The sequence below is a fragment of the Xenopus laevis genome, chromosome 4L, assembly GCF_017654675.1.
Source record: "Xenopus laevis strain J_2021 chromosome 4L, Xenopus_laevis_v10.1, whole genome shotgun sequence".
Taxonomy (NCBI): Eukaryota; Metazoa; Chordata; class Amphibia; order Anura; family Pipidae; genus Xenopus; species Xenopus laevis.
Window position 1 is genome coordinate 65841851 of NC_054377.1, and position 23894 is coordinate 65865744.

Consider the following 23894-nt stretch of genomic DNA (forward strand, 5'->3'; position numbering starts at 1 on the left):
TTTGGGTTATGTGATGTTGGACAAGCAAAAGTCCAGAATCTTTTGGCCATGTAGCGAATTCTTACTGCTTAACTGGACATCTAGGGTGTTATTTATTAAAGTCTGAATGTCAAAAACTAGAAGAATTCAAGCATTTTAACTATAAAATCCATATTTTAAATGGGGAAAAAAACCTCCAATTTTTCAAGATTTAAAACACAATACAAAAAATAGGATGGAAAAAGTCTGAATCTGAAAATCCGGCATCTCAGACCTACCGAGGTTGTATATAAGTCAATGGAAGAGATCCCTATCCAATTTGGAAGTTTCTGTGGTCTGCACTGGAATGAACTCTGAAAATCCGATTATTTCGGACTGAAAAAAATTCGGAAAAACTTCTGGAAAAAAACGTATGATTCAGATATTTGCTAGATTTTTTTCGTGTTTGACCCGATCTGATGAAATTGTGATTTTTAAATAATGTCCAATTGTGGATTCTAGTTTGGTCTGACTTTTTTTTATTAAAATACTCAAATAGATTCAGACTTTGAAAAATATGACCCCAAATCTTGAATATGTCTTATTTTTTTAAGGAAGAGAAATCTTTACAAAACAAAAATGTTATTTATTACAATGTTTTATCATATGTTAATTTACAATGTTCCTCATAAGTCTTCGTGGGTATTTTTAGTGCACAATTTTCTTGCCACATTTTAAAATCCATGGTGGTATAAATATGTAAATTACAGCGTTGACTGAGTGCATGATATTTCAGGCTGGAACAGCTGATTTAAAAAATGTTAACATGTTACTGTGGCAGACCAGATGGGAGGTCAAATTAAACAAAGAAGAGAGACTCTACCAGTATATGCTCAGTTTATGCAGTCTCCCACCGTCCAATGTAATAGCTGCACAGTCAGTTGTGCCTGCCCACAACTGCACCTGATTGGCAAATTAAGATGTAGGACTGACAAATTAAGATGTAGCAAATAGGGTGCAAGTAACAGGTCTGGATTGCATCAACACAGTTAGTGTGTGAAGTAGGTTGAGCAAGTCTGCTGTGTCTACTTTCTCAACCCTTTCATTTTCATGAAGGCTCCATAGCATCAATAGGTGCAGCAATTCGGGAGAAGAGGTTGGAGGTAGGGGCTGTAGGATGGAAGTGTCTGAGTTTGGACGGGAATAGTTTTAACAAGTTCAACATTTGCATTCCTTTTATTGCAGATGCACTTGTGGTTGCATGACACCCTAAACATAGTTTTCAAAATATTTTATTCTGAAAAAAAGTTTCTTTACTAATAAAACATAACAAAAAGTAAAAGTGAAGGTGAAGGTGAAGGTGAACACAGACATACTGTAAATACATTGGTGTGACTACTGGTGGTGCAAGGGGTGAATGCTTAATCGCAGCTGGCAGGGCAGAGGAAAGTGTTTGGCGCACAAGTCGGAAGGGTGCTGGCGGGGGGAGCATGGCTGGTAACACCATTGCATAAATAAGTATGGGATCTCTTATACAGAAAACTGATCTACAAATCTCCGAAATACGGGAAGGACATTTCCTATAGAATAAAATATATTTTTTTAATTACTTCCTATTTTTCAATCATAATATTATTAAAGTGCCTATAATCTGACTAAAATAGGCTGCATAAATCCATACTGGTTGTAAAATGATCTTATTGTGTTTAATGTTTACATGTTGACATGGACAAAGTATGGTGATTCAATTTATGGACAAACCCCTGATCCGGATAACCCACGATGCTGATATAAAGGAGGCACCCAAATAAATACACTGTCAAATCGTATTGAAACAACGTCTTACCTTCACAAGTTCTTGCTGAGGCCATATCTGGATAGGTTCCACTTGTTGAGGGGTTTGGGTTTGGATACCATATGTGTTGAGAAAAACCTGCAAGCTGGACACAACATAATTCCTGTTACATCCTATAAAAGATGGGAGCTGCAAGTTGGACACACAACATAATTCCAGTTACATCCTATAGAAGGGAGGAACTATGTGAATAACCTTACCGTTGGCTCTCAGCTATCAGCGCCACATGAATTATGGCATCATTTTGTAAGGGGCCCTGAAATCGAAGCAACAAAGAAGCATAAACATGTCTATAATACAATACATTTTTATTTTGCAATATTTTATTATGTAATATTAATTCATTCGGACTAATACTGGACATACGTAAAACATACTGTAATCTATGCACCCAGAGTGGATAAAGTGATTGAATCACATTTGATATCAGCATACACGAGGAAGATCATATTGTACTGATCAGACTGGTCAGGGCTGACAGATGAAATTGCATGTGAAATATAAGTGAGGTGAGCAGTCATTCTTTGCTAGCAGGTAATCTCTTCATGTCTAGGATTGACATCGGAGGACTGCAATCTAGATGTTGGACAGATTTTAATAGACAGTCATATTGGGTATTCACATCAATCTTTAAACCAATCTTAATGGGGAGAGGGTTCACATGAGTGAAACGTGTCCGTAGACGTGCAGCCCCTTTTTCTTTTATCACTATGCTGCTGCCTTCTCATCATCTTGTGTGCAGATGGAGTAATGGAACAGAGTGGAACTGAGAGCTATAAATCTTCCAAAGACCATGGGGGCTCGGCTGTCACTGCTCTTTTGAATGATGCATATCCAGGACTTAGGGAACAAATAGATTTCTTTGTTACTGTCACACAGCATTTTCCGCAGCAGACACAAAATAGACAAGATAATTTATATGTTTTATTAAAGAATAATGTGCTTGCTAAGATTGCTCATTGTAAGTAACGAGAAGAATGAAAAAGTAAACAAGTGCAATTGAAAGTGGGTATGTGTTTTGGGTCTGCGCCACCGCATTGTATCATTTCTGACAGATAGAACATCTTGTTATTCAGGGTGATTAATCTGATATTCATTTAAATGCAAGATGATGACCCCAATAGTGCTGCTGAATAAGGCTCTGTTATTATTGTAGCGTTTATTTAATCTGATAACGTATTAATGTACAACAATGGACTCATTAGATTGCTTTGTATTAAGAAGCATGATGTACTCATTGGGGCACTCTTTCATCTTTATGCTGGCGGCATAGATTCAGTTGTTGGCAGGCAAGGTGGTTTAATACAAAAATAAAATTCATTCTCTGCAGTAAATGGGCAGCTATGAAAATGTGGGTAAGGGAGTTTATCAAAGTATGAAATTAGAGCTCATCACAGAATCTTTCACCCATTTTCTTTCCATTCCTATGGGATTTTTCAAAGCATATTTATCGAATGGTGAACCTCGACTTTTACCCATTGATAGATACTCTTCTCAACTCACTTCCATCCCTTTCAGTATATCAGATGAAGACATAGACCTCCAGAACAGCTTGGAGTTGTGCCTGGTTTTATTTTATGCTTGCTGCATTTGTAGCAAAAAGTATGCTGCTAATAAAGGGACTATGCTATAAATGGTTAAGGTTAAAAGGGTTGGTTCACCTTTGAAATAATTTTTAGTATGTTATAGAATTGCTAATTCCAAGCAACATTTCAATTGACCTTTTAATCAGCCCTAGCAAACAGATTGCTGAAATTGTACACTGGAGGGCTGCTGAATGAAGAGCTAAATAACTCAAACCACAAATAATAAAAAATTAAAACCAACTGCACACTGTTTTAGAATATAAATCTCTACATCAGACTACAAGTAATTTAAAGAAACAAAAAAAAAAAACCTTTAATGATAATTGCCATTCTACAAGTAAGAAACATTGTGTACTTGTGTGATGCAGTTCTGTAACCCCCCGTTGCCTTATGTAGGGATTTGTGCAATGCAACCAGTTTCTGTAATGGAGGGATGATGCAGGGCACATAAGGGAGATAAAGAACAAGATTCAGAGGAGAGAATCACTGCTGGAACAGTTCTCATTACATCCCATTTATGCTGCTGCCAAGCACACAAACCTGCCAACTGCAGAGTTAAATGAGCACCAATGCTTAGAAAAATTCTCAGAAGAAACAAGGATTTCCAGATGTATAGCTAACAGTATGGATTTGGTAATGCGGCTCAATTCATCTGAACAGGTTTTCAGCTTATAAATTGTGATCTGTTGTTCATTGCCTAATGCTTAACTATGGTGGCACATATTCTTTCTCGGTTTATTGTACTGTATATATGCACATGAAGAAGCTGCACTATGTTTCCCAAAGATATCAATGGTGTACATAGAGCATGCACTGTGCACAATGAACCCCAATAAAGTCAGTGCTGTCAGTACAAGTTGCCAAACTGCATACATCTGTTAATATCCTCTGGTTGGCTATAACCAGTGCCGGATTTCGTGAAGCGGCGCCTAAAGGCTGCATGGTTTTAATCCCAGCCTCTTCTTGTGTGGATGCCCCCCCAGGCAGCCGCATGTTCCTAGTACCTGGCCCTTAGCTTACCCTACCCGTGCTCCTTAGGGATGTGGCTGGGCGGCATGCCACCCCTAAAGGCCCGGGCCTTTGTGGCCTTGTCATAAATCCAGGCCTGGCTAAGTATTATTTATTTGGAACCAGGGTCAGACTGGGCCCAGATCCACTTCCACCTACCTGCCTCTCCCGGCCCCGACCAAAAGAAGAAGCATTTACGCGCCGATCAGGACGGGTTGCAGACAGGGCCCTGAAGTTGGGGGGGTTTGGGGCCCACAGCAGGTGCATGTGGGCCCCTAAGGTGGCAGCCCCGGTGGGCCCGGACCACACCAGTCCAACACTGTTGAAGAAAAACGTTGGTATCTAAAAGTTGCCATTTATTTATTTTTTTATTTTGGAGATGACTTGCCCTTGTATGAAGATCCAAATTACCAGAATCCAAATTATCCAGAAAACACCAGGTCCTGAGCATTCTCAAGAACAGGTCCCATAACTATAATTTATTTATATAAAAATATATATGAATGTAGTTTGTATTTTGTCCCTATTTTTTCATTGGGTCCCCAGTTACGTGAATGTGATACAGAAATTGGACAGTAAGCTCCACGGGGTCAGGAACTAAAGAGATTGACTAAACAGTCAATTGAACGGCTGAATTGGGTTCAATTACACCATATTTTGAAGTGATCCATGTTGAAATGAGGGTGTAAAGGGATGTAAAAACTTTCCTCTCCATAACCAACAACATAATTCCAGTTATTTGGCACTTTAAGAAAGATCACAACTGCAGACATAAAAAATGGTAACAGAAGGGCAATTAGGCACTAAAAGTTTTATAAGTGTTATCACTTATTTATGGTGAAATGCTCTCTTTATTTGGCTGTTTTAAATCATCTTTAAGTTTCCTGCCACCTGATTACATGTAAGTTCTTTAGATAACAGAATGCTCATCAGAAATTCATATCCATTATACTTTCGCTTGAGGTGCCTGTAAATATCACATAATCGGTTTGTTTTTGTGCAAAGCCTTTCACAGTAATATTCCAGGTCCCGTAAATAGTCATTTTCTGAGAGTAAAGAGTCAAGAAAACAATTCTATTAAAACCAGTTCCAGGAAACATAAGAAAAATAAAATAAAATGAATTTTCAAGGTACTCTCAAACCCATAAAACGACATCAGAATACATTTCTCTGTGTCATTTCAACCTGTCTATTTGCAGTTGGATTCTCATGGACTGGTGCGCTCCATAAAGTGCTTTATTGCAAGTAAAGTAATCTTTTTCCAAGTGACTTATTTGGGAGGACTTTGAGAGGATGAGATAGCTACATGAGTTCACTATGCATGGCCACAGTACTCAGTCTTGTCATTCTTCAGTGCCCCTCTCACAACACAGCCTAAAGGCAAGTAATAGCTAAACTCAGAGTTGCTTTTAAATCAAATAGGACTTTTACCAATATATGCATAGCATTTACCAATATAAGGCATATTTAAAAAGGTTCCATTCTTTAATAAGGGGAAGTATGGCCTCTTGTGACATTTTTTACCCTGGGAATAATTCAAATTCTACTATTCGCCACCTAAAACCTGCCGAGTTCATGAATAGGCCAATAGGAGAGGTCCAGTGACCCATTTGAAGATGTTATTATCCTTCCTGCCATTCAAGTTTTTTTCGGAGATTCGAGTTTTCAAGTCGGTAAATTTGTTCGAGTTTTAGATGTTCTTATTTTTTCTTAAATAACCTCCCAATCGAATTTCGAATATATTCAAGTTTATTATAGTAAAAAAAACATAATTTTGATATTCGACCTTGATAAATGGGCCTCTAAATGTACAGTACATTAACATTTCCAAGAGCAGTTTTTCAAGTGTCAGTATCACTTTAAAAAAAGAAACAATATTTAATCAGGGGCTTTAGCTGCACTTTAAAACAAGAGACCTTGCATTTCTGGAAAATGCTTTATTTAGATGTTAATGCGGCTAAATTATAATTATGATCACATTCTTTTTTTTATTATATATATTCTTTTTTGATATAAACAACATTCTGAGTTTCAGTGATTTGAAATAAAAATATCATTATCGCTGTAGGATTTGTATTTCAACAAATATGGCTATTGCTCAAGGGGATGATTACTTTTACAAGGCACTGTGCATTTCCAATAAAGGAGAACTAAACCCAAAATACTTCCACGCTCCTTCCCCGCAAGAATTAAAGAAGTTATATTTTACATAAACATGTTTGTGGGGATGGATGTCATGCAGGGAATACTGGCAAGACCTTGAAATACTGGTTTATTCTATTTCATTTTCTGGCTCTAGAAGTAAAGACATTGACATTGACACATATTCTAAGAAGCAGCTGCATGAAAGGAAAGTATCAAAGACATAGATTAGGCATAACCAGACATAATAAGACAAGGGATGTTGAATCCCTGTTCTGAACAAGAATTCCAGCATTCACAGCCTCAGGCATCATTTCCAGTGGGTTTCCATTCATTGAATTTGATTAGGCAACACCCTATCCTAAGCAAAGCCTCCTGTGCCGGGTAAATAATTTACTCTGTGACAGGCGGTATGTTACTTGGCATGTGAAATGCTACTCCAAAACAGAATAATCCCATATTGTCAGTCATGTTATGCTGGATAAAATCAACTTGCTTTTAGTTATTAACATGAATGTGTCCCAAAGTAAAATCATCAGAGAGGCCTAGAACATCCATGGATAAAGGAAAAAATATGTTCAGCTGTTCAGTCACATGATTATCAGGAATGTCAGGAAATGTATTCATCCAATAAATTCAAGAGGGCATTTCTTTTTACAGAGCAGAGCTGTCTTGTTTGCAATAAAGGCTCAACTGTAATAAATGAAATATGACATACTTCACATTTTTAGTTTTAGATTTAATTTAACCTTTTGGTCTCTGCTGTGAGTCATGCAATGTTGTAAATATGAAATGCCTGTGGAATAATGAGCGTTCTCCTGTAGGTGAAAACACAGTTTTTTCTAAGCATCTGCAGGTGGTATGAACTAAGCAGTCAAGCAGGCCAATAGCTCTATACTATTGACACATTCATAAACAACTCAGCGCTACCTACAACAAATGTTAATTTCTCACATCACATCTACAACACAATGCTAATCAGTCTTAGATTACGGACACAGATAATTCCTTTCTAGAGATAGATTGAAACCTTTGAATAATTCCAAGGACAAAAAGTAAAACAATTAGGGGCAGTTACTAAACGGCAACGGAAGAGGTCCATCTCTAAAACAGAACCTTTAATTATTCCCTTATGGGTAGAAGAGAGCATTGCTTAGTAGAGTTCTTCAGGAGGTTACAACAGATACTGCTAAAGTACTTTTTGTTAGCAGTTCTATTCATTAATAGAACCTGAACAGAACATAATGAACCAGCTTATATAGACGTAATACCTGATTAGAGTACCGCATTCTGATGTTGCGTTGATCCCGAAGATGAACATAACGATTCATTGGATCAATGTCTTTTGGACTTATTAATTCTTCAACTAAAATGAGAAATAAATAAAATTATTTCATACATATAATCCTATTTCTGAATTATGAAGGCTACATTTGTATTACTGCAGAGGGCAGTGCCCTGAAAGCTGCCTGTACTTGGCCTACATGCTATTCAGGGCGCTAGGAATAGATTCCTAGAACTATACATTACCCCTCTGTGCTGTTCTTAAAAGCTACATCTATTCTCAAACTTTATTAATATAGTGTCAATATATTTTACAGCACTTATGTCTGTTGTCATACTAATATTATCATATATTTTATTTATATAAAACACCAATATTATTATGCAGCAATTTATAGAAAAAGTTCACTATTCATATCATTAATACCCCTTCAAAAAGGAAAAAAAACTGAAAATGTACACATTAACAACTGATAATATATAGAAACCAATTATTTAATTTCTCTGTAGGAGGAAACCTCAGTAACTAGAGAAAACCACCAAAACTCAGGGACATCATACAAACTAAATACATATAGTGCTTTGCTTTGAAATAAAGAATCTGCATTTTGATTCTCATTAAAATATGTTGCTTTATAGCAAGCAAAAAACAGTACCAATTATATGTCTCCTGTCTTCTTTACACTACTGCCCCTCCCTCTTTTCCCAACCTGTATCCCACCGAAGTCTGATATCATATCAAAAGATTATTGATATATTTTAACTTAATACTAACCACAACAAGTCACATAAATCTTTCCCTACTATAGTCATATGTAAAGGGTTGGGAACCCCTCTTAATTCTTTGTTTCTTTGTTAATCATTGGCTGAACTTTCAGTAGCAGCAGTGTCTGGATACTGAATGGTGGTATTTTGGACCATTCTTACATACAAAATCTTTCCAGTTCAGTTAAATTTGTTGGCTGCCGAGCATGGACAGCCTGCTTCAAATCATCCCATAAATTTTCGATGATATTCAAGTCGGGGGACTGTGATGGCCATTCCAGAATAGAGTCTTGTTGGAATATCCAATCCCTGCGTAACTTCAACTTTGTGACTGATGCTTGAACATTATCCTGAAGAATTTGTTGATATTGGGTTGAATTCATCCAAACCTTGACTTTAACAAGGGCCCCAGTCCATGAACTAGCCACACAGCCCCACAGCATGATGGAACCTCCACCAAATTTGACAGTAGGTAGCAGGTGTTTTTCTCGGAATGCCAGGTTCTTCTTCCGCCATGCAAAGCGCTTTTTTTTTTTTTTTTTTACCAAATTACTAAATTTTTGTCTCATCAGTCCAAAGCACTTTTTTCCAAAATGACTGTGGCTTGTCTAAATAAGCTTTTGCATTCAACAAGCGACTCTGTTTGTGGTGTGAGTGCAGAGGGCTTCTTTCTCATCACCCTGCCATAAACATGTTCTTTGTGCAAATTGAGCAGAATTGTAGAACGATGTACGGATACACCGTCTTTGGAGGTGATTTTTGGGTTGTCTGTAACCATTGTCACAATCCTCCGCATATGCCGCTTCTGTATTTTTCTTGGCCTGCCAGACCTGGGTTTTACAGCAACTGTGCCTGTGGCCTTCCATTTCCTGATTACTTTCCTTACAGTTGGAACTGACAGTTTAAATCTCTGAGATAGCTTTTTGTAGCCTTTCCCTAAACCATGATACTGAGCAATCTTTGTTTTCAGATCTTTTGATAGTTGCTTTGAGGATCCCATGCTGTCACTCTTCAGAGGAGAATCAAACAGAAGCACAACTCGCAATTGGCCACCTTAAATAACTTCTCATGATTGGACACACCTGCTAATTTGGTATTGCTAGTAATCAGTATTGAGCAGTTACATGCATTCAAATTAGCAAAATTACAAGTGTACCCAAATTTTTGCAAAACCAGTTTTTCATATTTGATTTAATTTAACACAACTGAAAACTGCTTCACTAAAAATCTTTGTTGAGAAAACACCCCAGTACTCAGATATTACTGGGAAATGAAAGACATGCGAATGTTATCTTTTTTGTTGAAAGTGGACTAAATTATTATGCAGGGGGTTCCCAAACTTTTTCATATGACTGTAGATGTATCATTGTTTGCCCTATGTTAAAACTGGACAGTGTTGGTCATACACAGGCAGAATTTAGTGGATGATTAATACCCTTCAGACCAAGTTGGAAGCTTATCTGCCCCTGTATGAGTCCTGACAGATGGTTTAAAAAAACCTGTTGGACAAGCAAAACATTTGTTTTCGATGTAGTCCTCTCTCGATGGCCTGCATTGGCACCTGTTATGAGCTGATTGCCTGACTATCATTTTACACCCACAATACAAATTTTTATGAGAGTTCAAGCATAATTGCAGCGTCAAGCGAGAGATTTATTTGATGCATTAAAAAATGCGCAATTAATCTTCAACACAAATCTAGCTCTATTGTGTTGAAAATGTTGTCAGGTTTGCATAATTCCCAGTGCACAGTATGAAAATGAAAAATGCACATGGTTGTTTATGCACAAGTCCACAGTGTCACTGGTCACTGTGGGAACCCAGGGGCTACTGCCACCTTTAAGGTGTTTCCTCGGCCTCTGTTGGTGAACTTGAACACAATTCAGGATGGTGCCGAGTGCAACGACAGCAAAGTTCAAGGAGTACTTTTAAAGGAAAACTAAAGGAACATGCCATTTTTTATATACAGGTATGGGATCCGTTATCCGGAAACCTGTTATCTAGAAAGTTCCATATACAAATTTTAAAAAAAGGATTTCCCTTTTCTCTGTAATAATAAAAAAGTACCTTGTACTTGATCCCAACTAATATAACTAATCCTTATTGGAAGCAAAACCAGCCTATTGGGTTTATTTAATGTTTACATGATTTTCTAGACTGAAGGTATGAAGATGCATATTATAAAAATATCCTTTATCCAGAAAACCCCAGGTCTCAAGGATTTTGTATAACAGGTCCCATACTTGTATTGAACTTAATAAACCAGCCTAAAGGTTAAACGCATCTTTATACTCAGCTCAGCGTGCTTTAAGCAGCAGTTGAGAAATCATCAATCAGTAAACGTGGTTGGCCTGTCCTAAAAGCTGATGCTACAGGGCTGATTATTGAATTCTGAAGTTAATTGTACTCATTCCTTACGTGCCATGTAATGAGAATCTGAATTAATTACTAATCAATCTCGTATTGTAACTCGTATTTTATTGTGACTTTTATATTCTATATAAACAGTATATTTTGAGTTAGTCCCTAAGCTAAGGAAAATCAGCAGAAAAGAAGACAGGGAACTTGCAGATCTCCCACACAAATGGGCTGTGGTTGCCATGGGCTGATATAGAAGCTGAAACATAATGTGAAGAATTTCTAGCCTACTTCTTGTTAAGCTTTAGTTCCCCTTTAATGAACATCATCAATTTGCGCAACGACTGCAGCAACTTTAATGTGCTCGTAACTGCAGCTGCAGGTTTTAAATGAGCTATATATATATATATATATATATATATATATATATATATATATATATATATATATATATAATTCAGTGAATGGACCCGCACTCATTCTTAAAGGTGAAATAAATGTGCTTTTATTCACAGGTTCATTTCCAACGTTTCAGTCCTTGAAAAAGGTCCCAGAGAGGACCGAAACGTTGGAAATGAACCTGTGAATAAAAGCACATTTATTTCACCTTTAAGAATGAGTGCGGGTCCATTCACTGAATTGTAACATGGAATTTTGACCAACGCACCACCATCAACAGAATTTGAACCGGGAGGAGTGCGTTCACTGTACAAACTTTGTATATATATATATAAGTCCTGTAGCTCCTGAAGAGCTGATGTATACACCTCTCTGCTGTTCACTGTTGCAGAATGTTGGGGTTTTATTAATGAGATCACAGTCTAACAGGAAAAAAGCATTTTTAAAAAGCTATACCCTATTATACCGGCATGGGACCCTGGGTATTTTTTTGGAAAACAGGTCTTTTCATACCTTCATACCTTATGTCTACTAAAAATCATTTAAACATGAATTACTCTTATTTATTTTAATTACTGAAAATCTCAACAGGATTGTTTTGTCTCCAATAAGGATTAATTATATCTTAGTTGGTATCTAGTATAAGGTTTTGTTATTACAGAGAAAAAGGAAGTCATTATTAAAAATGTTGTAATTTGTAGCTTTCTGGATAACAGGTTTCCAGATAATGGATCCCATGCCTGTATAACATTGCCTTCTTCAATGCTGATTACAATACTGGAAATTACAACTGTTTAACACAGCATTGCTGAAGAATGTGTCTCGTGTCTTAAGTCATGAAAAATAGGAGAATAGTATAAAATAATACAATGTTTAAAGAATATTGTTCAAAAAACCAATGAATAACCTTTATCTTATCTTAATTGTATGCCATTTAGAACAGTAGAACATTTTTTTAAGTAGAGCCACAAATAAAGGCAATTTCATTCCAGGTGTCCTTAGCAGCAGAGGAAACAAGCTCTATAAATTCATTTTCTTGCTTAGAAGGAAAACCAGAAATATTTTTTGTAAATGATATTACATGGAATAACATGCTAAAGAATACTGTAATAGAACAAAAAACACAACATGATCCAGCACTCAAGGCATCTTTTGTTCTATATTTAGGGTTGCCACCTGGCTAGTATTTTACCAGCCTGACGCCAATGTTATTAATAGGAAAAAAATCTAAATATATAGGAAGGCCAGTATTTTTTTCCAAACAAGGTGGCTACCCTATTTACTGTATATTCCATTGCTTCCTTAGATGCCAAGATGGACATTTACTTAGCAGTTGCAGCGGAATGAGGAGCCAAACACACTGGAGATGTGAAGGGATATCAGCTCATTTATTAACAGCCACAGATTGTGGCACAAAAAGTGTTAAACCACTAGACCATAGATATTGCAACTTGATCATGTACCTCATGGCAGCTTACATGGAGAGCAGCAGAGTTTCTTTAAATGTTAATCCTTTTTAAGATGCATTTCTGAATCTTAGCAATAATAAGTACAACCAATCAAAAACAAGATCATAAAATATTCTATACATTACATTGTAAAAATTATATAAATTAGAGGTACTGCACAAAATCCCATCCATGCAAGACAGAAACGCATTCAAAATGTATCGGGTGATGTATAAAGATATGTCTAATAGTACATCTTTGAATTGGCAACCTCCTTCTTGAGCAAGTGGTATTTTGAAACAACTCCAGGATATAAATGTATTCAACCTCTCCATTCGTGAAATCAAAGGATGTATCGCGTATAAAATACGCAATACAAATAAGCATTTCAGACAAATTAGTTTTCCTTTCTGCACCTCTTTTGAGTACCTGCTGTGTTGCAAATAAAAGGAGGGCACTTAAACCCATTCCACTGGATCTGCAATAATAACTAATAAACTACTCTGTGCTGCAGTCCCTCACCAGCTGCTGCCTAAAGCACTACTTCTCAATAATAGGATTTAAAAAGATAAAAAAAAAGCTCATGAGAAATGACATTTATTGTTGTTTCTTCTGTGTAATAGCAACATAGCAATGTTCTGCTAACCACTTGCCACAACCAGGCGAGCCTGTGTCAAGGGAACTTTGAAATTAAAGTAGTTGTCAGTAGAGTCAATTGTGTATGTTAAGGCAGATATGGGTCCTGGTACATGTCTAGAGTTGTGTTTCTGCATACTGCACAGACTGGAAATAGTAGCTGTAAGTATCAATGATAGCTACTCAATCCCCCATATCCCCTTCTCTATCCTCATGTAGATAATGCTTGATTATGGACTTTAAATTGGGACAGTGAAGAAGTGATCAGTTGCCATATGCTTAAGTGCTATTTTATTTTCAAGTGCCTGCCAGGAATCACTAGAATAGACTTATATCCTGTGTTAGATAAGCTACACCGAGTTCAGATTTTATCCTTGGATGTTAATACATTATTATGGACAATGGTGTTTTTTCTTGCCATGTCTACTCTTAAAATAAGCACTTTATCAAGTTTAAAATATCAGACACATACTAGAGTCCTGTTTCCTTCATTTCTTTGGTTAAATAAAAAAGCAAGGCATAAGCTTATTGATGTTACTGATATTTGGGTAGTTTGGTTGTTAAATACATCTCCTGATCTGAACAGTATAGGCCGGTAATATCTATAATAATGATCTAAGGCACAGTGGCACCTGTGCTCCTGTGAGTATATATACACCTGATCTCCTAAAGCATAAATATATCCATGTATCCTATAAAGGGAGTACACTTATCTGTACCAGTGCTCACATATCTTCCTATGAAATGATTTATTGTTTGATTTCCCATCTAGGCCTCCGTTACATGGCCTATTAGTTAGGATTCTATTTTATCACACTCAGGAGAGAAGTAACTGTCAAAATTCAATGTCTCCCTTGCCATATAACACAGAAATGGTGATTTCTACTGTGATTCATGGGAAAATAAACACATATCCATTACTAAATACTAATTGCAGAGCATCCTCTGCCATATAAGCAGCTGTTCTGCTGCAACCTGCACATTTTAAAGGTAGGTGCTCAAAAACAGAAATAAACTCTTTAATAATAAAGCGCTGCATTACAAATTGTTAAAAGTAAGTCGTTACATGTGACTAATTCCATTTGTCTAACTTTCTACAAAATAAATAAAGCTGAAGACAACTGGACAGCGTATGCTAAGGGTAATGTATTTTGATGGTATGCGCATCAGTAAGCTGGAAAAACATACACAGCAACTTGTGTGTGTGATTACCATAGCGTTTGCTATTTTTTGTATGCATTGGTAATCATGTGCCCGATCTGCAATACTGATTAGAGAGTGCCTGCAGTCACACTGGACTTCTGGGAGAAAATGCTGCATTGTGGGTAAAAAAACATGGTGATTTGTGTCCATTCTTGTGCTTTGTGCTCTGCACTTGTAAATGACCCTTCTGCTGAACATATGTAAAACAAGAAAGCCACCAAATACAGCACCAATTTCTTGAGTATACAGTATATTATAACACATTAGATAATTGCTCAATTGGTTGGGACTTTGATCTTTAGTTGTGTACTGCATTCATATTATATGTAAGCATACTAATATATACAGTATACGTGGCTCTCAATATAGGGATCAATGGCAAATTTTGGAGAAAATTAAAGCAGTATATGGTTATTTTGATTTGAAAATTGCCTCTTTTTAACAGCACTAAAAAGTCTACCACCATTAAAGTCGAAGCTGGAGATGCCAATAAACACAAGTTAGGTCACCAGAGGGATGATCAAGATTTTAGTGGTTCAAGTGCAGTGGTAAAAGGGCAACTTTGGTGCACCAGTTGATGCAACTGCAGCAAACCTTTGAAAATGGTGCAATTCTACATGTGCTTTGTTGCAAATTGGATGGAAAAATCTTTCCTGTTGGTAAGACATTATTCAGGCCATCAGAATGATGTCTGCAACCAAGACAAAAGTACACTGAGTCCAGGCCCGGACTGGTAATCTGTGGGTTCTGCTATAATGTGCCATAGAAAGTCGGTATTTAGTGGGCTGGTGGGGGCTGTTTGGGCCTCTATGTGGGCTGATTGGGTCTCTGTATACCTGAAATGCCAGGGCCTATTTTAATTCTCAGTCCGGACCTGACTGTGTCCATCAGTGTAGGCCACTGTAAGCACATTATTTGTGATTTTTCAGAACAGACTGGAGCTTCAAGAAATATATGTTCAAGTGCCAGGAGAGGCTTTAGATGCAAGAAACTTTCATGAATGGTGCTTATGTAATTGTATATACAGAATCCCTTTAATCTACGTACTAACCAAAAGATCTGCTATTCCACACACCTTAGCGGGAAAGCCATACCTTTTCTGGCTTTAGGGACATGTTAAAATTAGAACAATCTGTTAAAAACAGCGGATTGTACAAGACAGACTTCCCAAAACTAAATAAGAATGGTTTATGATGACAGCTTTACCTGTTAATGTAATAAATGAATGAAGGACACTACTGACCTAATTAAACTGAAATTCAGAATAAAGGCATATTGACTCACAAACCTTTTCAACTTTAATATTGGTGTTTTGGCCCAGTTACTTATCTATGCTTGATACAAAGAAAAATAAAAGATAACGATAAACCATTTAAAGATTCTCGTACATTAAATAGCAAACTGTTGTTTCTTGACACATAGCCAAGCTTCTACTTACCCAGCAGTTTAGCGATAATATACAGAGCTTGTCCCCAGAGGAAGAGTTTTCCATCTCGCCCACAGTTGCTAGGAAATCTCTTTTGGCTGTTTGGGTTCATCTTCTCTGCTTCAACAAAATCAGCAGGCACATAATAATATTTTGGAACCACAGGACAGCCTGCAGAAAAAACAATGTCATAGCCTGACTCATATTTTTGTCACATATTTTTGTTATAAAGAATTGTACACATTACACAATTTACATACATTTTCAGTTAAATACATACATAAGTTGCTTGTACTTCCTTGTACTTTGATGGTTTCCCATGTCAGATTTCAAAATTAAATTAAAAAAAAAAATTCTGTTTGCTTGTTTCAAAAACAGATTTCAATGCAAGAAGGAGAGATATTAACCCATGCATTTTGTAAAAAAACTAATTTTTCCATGACAGAATCCGTTTAAGCAAATTTATAAGCCGGAAATCATGCCTTTCCTTTTCGAACCCCAATATTATCCTACGAAGAGCGTATCTTTTTGAAGCATAATTACTATCTCAGCACTTTACAATGCTCAGCATCACCTACTTTTCCGACCTTTAGAATAATATGAATATAGTTCAAGGGATGCAATCATCACTTACCATTACAAAATGCCAACTCTGTACAAATGGCTAAATTGTCTGAAACTCAGAACCAGAGTATATATCTGATAACCATCTTTTACCTTGAAGCGTCAATAACAACTTCGACACACAAAAGTACCAGACACAATTGACTGATGTGATCCATGTGTTTGGGTTTAAACAACCCATTTTTTTTTTTATCAAATACCATACCATAAACCTTTCTTCTGCTGGCATAATAATTATTTAACCCATTTACTTATTCAGTATACAGTATAAATTCTAATTATCATTGCCTTTATGAATCACAAAATATTGTTATAACAACTTATGTTGTTTTGGCTCATTTAAGAGTCAAGTCAAGAGAGAGTTTATTGTCATTTCATCCATATACGTTTGTACAGTACACAGTGAAACGGAACAACGTTCCTCTAGGACCATGGTGCTACACACAACACAGATTGTACCAGACAACAGACAAAAAGTGCAAATGCAAAAATATGCAACTCCTACAAAAGAGGACAGTATAGTGCAGGGACAGGACAAGACAGTGCAGTTGCCCCTTTCAGTGTGAATACATGGAGTTCTAAAGGCTTAAGCTAAAATTCCTTACTTCGTTCATGTAAAGTATGCATTGTATTTAGTGCATTTATTTTTTAGTCTGCACCTGACAACACAGCTCAAGCTTCTAACCACCATGAACAATGGTCACCCCTTGTCACATTAGCTTTGAAAATAGCATAGCTCAGTCTCTGAACCTCTTGGTTACATCTCAGAGATGTTATTGATATCTCTAAACTGTTAATAAGCAAATGTATATCTATAGACCTATTGACTAGCTGCACTTAAACCCATCATTAGGGTTACACAATCATGATCTTAATCTGACATCGGTACTTACTAGCAACATTGCAAGTCCAATTTCTATGCTTTACATGATCGCTCTCAATGATCTATCATCTTACCTTCTACATCTATAGCCAAACATAGAACTCAATTCCACTAGACATAATTTATTGAAGTACATATAAGTAAACAGAAGGCATATTTCTAATAAGCCTAACAATTTTACTGGCCTTGCACGATTTGCTGCACCAAGTCTAGAGTATCCTTACACATAGTACATTTGTCAGCCTGAGCACCAAAACACAAAGTATTGCCACTTCTGAGGTGTTTTCACTGGAAGTAATTTGATTACTCTGTTATAGATAGATAAAGTGATGTCACAATGAAAAATTATATTATACTATATGCCACTGTAAAAGCACTGTGCTAGAAAAACTGTTTCTATATTTCATCATTTTGTAAGTCTTTTTTTCTTAATTAATTTTATTGGTTTACTACTATTATTGTATAAAGTCAATATATTTTATTTTATCAAGAAACTGGCCTGTATGTGAACATTCTTAATAGTGCCCATATGATTTTGTACAAAGAGTTTGCAAGCATGTTGTTTGAGAGGCCGCTTCTGTCTGCAAAGTGTTTTCCATTCTTCATTTTGTATCAAGAAGACTTCAGATGGAAGTATATGAGAATATGATGACAGATTTGTCTTTGAGAAGATTCATATGAAAGAAATATCACATTAATATTTTAATTATGAAGATACTTGTTTAGAGGTATGTGCAGCCAAAGGTTCTATAAAATAGTTATAGAAATGCATATAGTAAGCTCTAAAGAAGCAGTGGCTTTAATGGGAAAAAATCAGAAGAAGAAGAATCTTTTTCAAGATATTAACATTTAGATAAGCAAGTGCGCTAAACCAAAAAATATTGGGAGCAAACGGATAAGCATATGTATGTATGTTAACATTGGTAGTAATGCTATTAGGGATGCACCGAATCCACTATTTGGGATTCGGCCGAATCCTTGATGAAAGATTCGGCCGAACCAAATCCGAATCCTAATTTGCATATGCAAATTAGGGACAGGGAAGCAAAAAGTGGGGAAAAAAATCTTCTTTTGTAACAAAAAGTCACATGATTTCCCTACCCGCCCCTAATTTACATATGCAAATAAGGATTCGGTTCGGCCAGGCACAAGGATCGGTGGAATCCTGCTGAAAAAGGCTGAATCCTGCCCGATTCCCGAACTGAATCCTGGATTCGGTGCATCCCTAAACGCTATGGTATTGTTTGAACACCAAATTCATAATTTTTGAATCTGGACAATATCAAAGCCAAGCCTAAATTGAATATTTCATTTGAATATTTAAAATTGGAAAATATGCAAAAAAAAGTGTGAAAATGGTCACCTCTCAGCTGTCAAATATTTTATAGTTACAACTCTTTTAGGGTTTGTTTTGGCTGGTCCAAATCCTGCAAAATGGGACTCAACCAGACTAAATTCTGGATTTGGTGCATACATTAAACAAATATCACTTTACATGTGATTAACTATGCAATGGGCAAAGGCCTTTACACAACTTGAAGCACTGAGGACAATCATCTACAGAAAGCCATGGGCGGATTTTAATGAAGGCTAGGGGAGGCTAAGCCTCCCCAAACCAGCACAGTAAATGTCATTTCAACTTTGGGATTTGAAAGACCGATTCTAGCAATACCTTGCAATAGAAAGCAGTAACTTTGTTTCACTTGCAGCTCCCGTAGTCTCACACAGGCTGAGAGATCAGCTGACTGAGGAACGGGAGGGGAGTGGGCGGGACCTGCACAGATCAGAGCTGATCTCCCTGGAAGAAGTGGCAGTGCTGTATGCTAAATGGAAGCTCAGGTTTAGCTATGTGCAGCATCTCCAGGACTACAGTGAGTTAAAAAGATGCCAAGTAGTTATAGATATTTATTTATTCCACAAACCAGGTTGCCAGTTGCTCATATATATTTATTTATTTTATCACTGAAAGATTGCATATACATTCAGAGACTTAGGCAATGAGAAGGGAACAATTATTTGTGTATTGTGTATAACTATTTGTAGCTCCCTTTATCCCATGGTTAGAATTAATTTAATCTGAGTTAGTTTGCTGCACTTTTACCCCTTCCGGCCCTGACTGACATGCCAAGATGTGCTTCTCACATGGAATCCTGGTGACAAAACTAGAGTACAGAGAGGAGGACAGTGGGTGAAATTGAGCAAGGAAACACTTTTGTGTGTGTGTTTTTATTTAGAGAGACTAGTCTCTGTATCTGTCTGTCTGTCTGTATCTGTTCCATTTAATCACATGACCTTACATTTTGGGGAAATATATTTTCTGAGGTGAAGGCTTCCACTAGATTCACAAAATGTATTTCTGACATACTAAGTTATTATACTTGATGTTTACTCTGCATTTATTTTGCTGTGTTTGTCAGGGATGTTATACACTATACATGACACTATTTTATCTCGGCTCTTACTGGATTGTATAATGTATAAAAGTTGGTATACAAAACACACACACACACATATATATATATATATATATATATATATATATATATATATATATATATATATATATATATATATATATATATATATATATATATATATACTGTTCAAGAGGGTATTCAAAAAAATTTATTGCAGCATCACTGTGCTTTTGTGGAAGCACAGTGATGTTGCAATAAATATTTGGTGAATTTAAAAAGATCGGTGTGCTGGTCCCTCTTCAACAATTATATACATTTACTTGGCCAAGCACCCGTAAAGTGGAAGTCAGAGACAGAGTGCGGGTACCTTCCGTATTAATATATAATACACAAAAGCCATTAATATCTTGTAAATGATATCCTTATAAATGGTGAGTTCTGATATCATCAGTTATAAATGGTGAGTTCTGATGTCATTTCTGTCACATGACTCTGAAACTGAAACGGAGAGAGAGTAAGAGAATTCATGCAGGGATACTATTGACCATAGCTTTGGTTTAAAGGATGCCTATAATCTAAAAAATGTTTCACCAACTATAGATACATTCCAGATGGGGCACACAATAATAATTGTTTTAAAGGAGAACTAACACTTAACTAAAGAAGTTGGGCAGAAATTTTGTACATTATATTTTGGGCTTCTGTACCAGCCGAAGGCAACCACAGCCCTTTAATGGGGAAGATCTGTGTCTTCAAAGATGCCCCAGTTCCCCGTCATCTTTGTTTATTCACTGCACATGCTTTGGGCTTAGGGAAAGACACACAATATACTATAATTATATGTAATATATATATATATATTTATATTACAATATAAGGCTGATTAGTTCGTAATTCGGATTATTGGTACATAGCAGCACAGAAACCAGCACAATTAGCATCATAATTTATTCACCAGCTTCGTAATATCAGTTAACAGTCTTACCTATTTTCTGATTTGTGAAAACTCCTACGTTTAGCTTCTAAACAGCTGCTCAAAGCTCACTGAGCATGTGCGTGTAAAAGACTTTTAACAAAATCAAAGATAGGGAGTTCCTGTGACAAGTTTGAAATCACTGCTATAGAGATGCTGAACTTTTAGGCTGGTTCAATAAGTTCAGCATATAAAATATGGCATTTTTAGCCATATTTTGTTTTAGGGTTCAGTTCTCTTTTAAGAAATCTATCAAGCACTGTGGCTTGTTCACTGGGAGGGACCTCCTGGTATGGAAGGCCTCATTGGGGCACACACATTTTCTTAATAAGGTGACTATAGCACTCTATAGGGGACTTTGCTTTAAAAAATGCTATTGTTTCCCCCAACTGCTCTGAAGGCCTGCACCTCCGGTAGGTGAAATTTTTTTTGCTGATCTTTGATTAGCCTTCCCAAACTCAAAAGTCACCCTCCGCCTATGCAGAAAGCGTTAACTATTCTGTAAATTAGGAAACATTACCTATGGATCACAGTAGCATGCATTGTTTTAATGCAGATAAAGAACACAGATTCTAAGTTCTCAAGCATAACTCTCTGTGGTGTGCCACTGGAATGGTAATCAGCCAGCAGCACTTAAGCGTGCTTTGTTTAATGCAGTTCTTCCACGAATCACTAATAATGTGAGGCAGGTCTCTCTATAGCTGCAATCACACAGTCAATATAAGTTGAGAGAGTCATTTAGAAACAGCAGGCATAGCACTAGGAATAAAAATGGGCACCATACACATACAGTTTTGAAAGTTAGAATCAAAGATGAATGGGAGAGGGTCTGAAAATAAAGATAAACTATAAAAAAAAAGGAAAATAAAAAGTAACCATTCCTGTTTATGGGATATTTTTATCAATGAGTAGAACCAGAGCGTGCCATAATCTTGCCTTTAGATTGTAAACTAAAACAATATACTAATCCTTATTCTTACACTGTAAACAGTGGGTTTTTAGATTTTTTTTAAGATTCTTGTTAGTTTTAAATGTAAAACACTACTTAATTTGCTGTGCTGTATAAATACATGATGGTATTAAAAGTTAAAGATAAACTAATAAACAAACACCCAGATGTGAAATTGTGTTAGTCTTAGTAAAGCTTCTAATTACCTTTTAACCCTGAGCTTCTCTGCATGAAATACTGTGGCAGCAAGTTAAACTGAGATTTAGAATCCTAAAGTATAGGTGACATCACTGCACATTTGGAGTTTTTTTTTTTCACTATAAAACTTGATTTTTTCGAGATTTATTATACCCTAATGCTGCAAAAAGCCTGATTCAAAAAATCAGCCATCTCAAACCTGTCGAGGTCCTGTATAATGGGAAAGGCACCTACCCCAATTTGAAGTTATCGTTGTCTGTGCTGGGTTTAGCACAAAAATTCGACTTTTTCTGGGTTTTTCGTACTAAAACTCTAAAAAAAACTGAGCGTTTTGGGAAAAAGACGATTCGAGTTTTTACTCAATTTTATCAAGTTCTTTCACGGCCCAATTAAATCGAGTTATTAATAAATAATCTAAAAATCAGGCATGGTCAAGCATATTTTATTAATATTATGAGATAAATTTGGATTTTAATAAATAACCCCCTTGGTCTCCGAATAAAAATTGGAGAACAGTGTGGACCAATGATGCCTATAGTGAACCTATAACACTGGAAGCAGACTGATGATTTGTGGGAGCAGGCAACTCCAAAAGATTCACTGGCACTCAAAGGCTGGTGCAAGCAGGGACAAACCCTTGTGTGTTTATTTGCAGTTATGTTGCAATGTTTTGGGCTTGTACCCGTTTGTGGGAGCAAGGCCATGACATGTGGGGCGTCTTCATGGTTCATGGTTCTTAGATTTGGCTAAAACATAAGAAAGATACGTTATATAGCAATTTAGAGATAGCATAATGTAATCCAGTCAGGGAATGATAAAAAAATTGACGCCTACAGAAATATTACAAGAGACTGATGAGGCTACAAACCATTCTAAAAGTATATTTGCTAAAAATAAGCAGATTGTGAATAGCAGTTACAAAAAGGTATTTAAATGTCTTGGAAAAGTTTTACTCTAAATTATGTAGGTTTTTAAACATACACGAGATAATTCCGTTCATCTCATATACTAGACGACAACAACCCTGGTAGGTGAGGCTAGATGAATAAATCAACAAAATATTGGCGAATAAGAGATTCTGAAATGAGTAGAGCAGGGATTTTGTTAATGGGTAATCTCAAGCACAAGGTCATAAATGCCTATTCTGGGGAAGGAAACGGTATTCAAGCAAAAAAGAAAGGGTACATTAAAATCATTAAAAATCTGAACCTTTAGTTTACAGTAATATGCAGCATGCCATTGGACAATCAACAACACTGCAAACGGACAAGGAAAATGTGTTGCCTTCAGTTGTCCAGCACATATTACGTTAAAGATTTGGATTTATTCAGATCTGAAATGTGCTGAGTTTTGGCTACATTCCCAATTCTAAGATTAACTGCCTACCAAAATAAAAAACAGTGCCTTTCTTCTACATTTTTCTAAAGAAGGAAATTCAAATAGCCATCACATCAAGAAAAGTAAAAAAAAAACCCTGAAAAATAAAGACTTAAAGACTTTACAGACTAAAAGTCCTTACAGGAACCCTGGCTGTGAGGCCAATCATGAGCATTATTAAAGAACAACTAAAGGCAAAATAATTTTATTTATTTTTTGTTAGAAATGCTACTCTGTATGCACTGGATTTATGGTACCAGCCTAGAGGTTCAGTGTGTGTATGACAGTAATTATGCCAGCGCTCGGTCCTTATGCCAGCGCTCGGTCTAACTCAAGTTGATCAGCTGCTAGAAACAATAAAAAGCCAATATTTGTACACAAAAAGAAGGAGAAAGATTGTCAGTG

The 23894-nt window shown here is 36.4% G+C and overlaps 1 protein-coding gene across 1 annotated transcript in view; it reads right to left on the minus strand.

Annotated features, from left to right (window-relative positions):
* Positions 1-23894, minus strand: part of phkb.L (phosphorylase kinase, beta L homeolog) — a 205584-nt gene that overhangs the window by 63790 nt on the left and 117900 nt on the right. Inside the window, 4 exon segments of the mRNA XM_041590233.1 lie at positions 1805-1898; positions 2014-2069; positions 7821-7915; positions 16081-16239. Coding sequence (XP_041446167.1) covers positions 1805-1898; positions 2014-2069; positions 7821-7915; positions 16081-16239 — 404 coding nt within the window.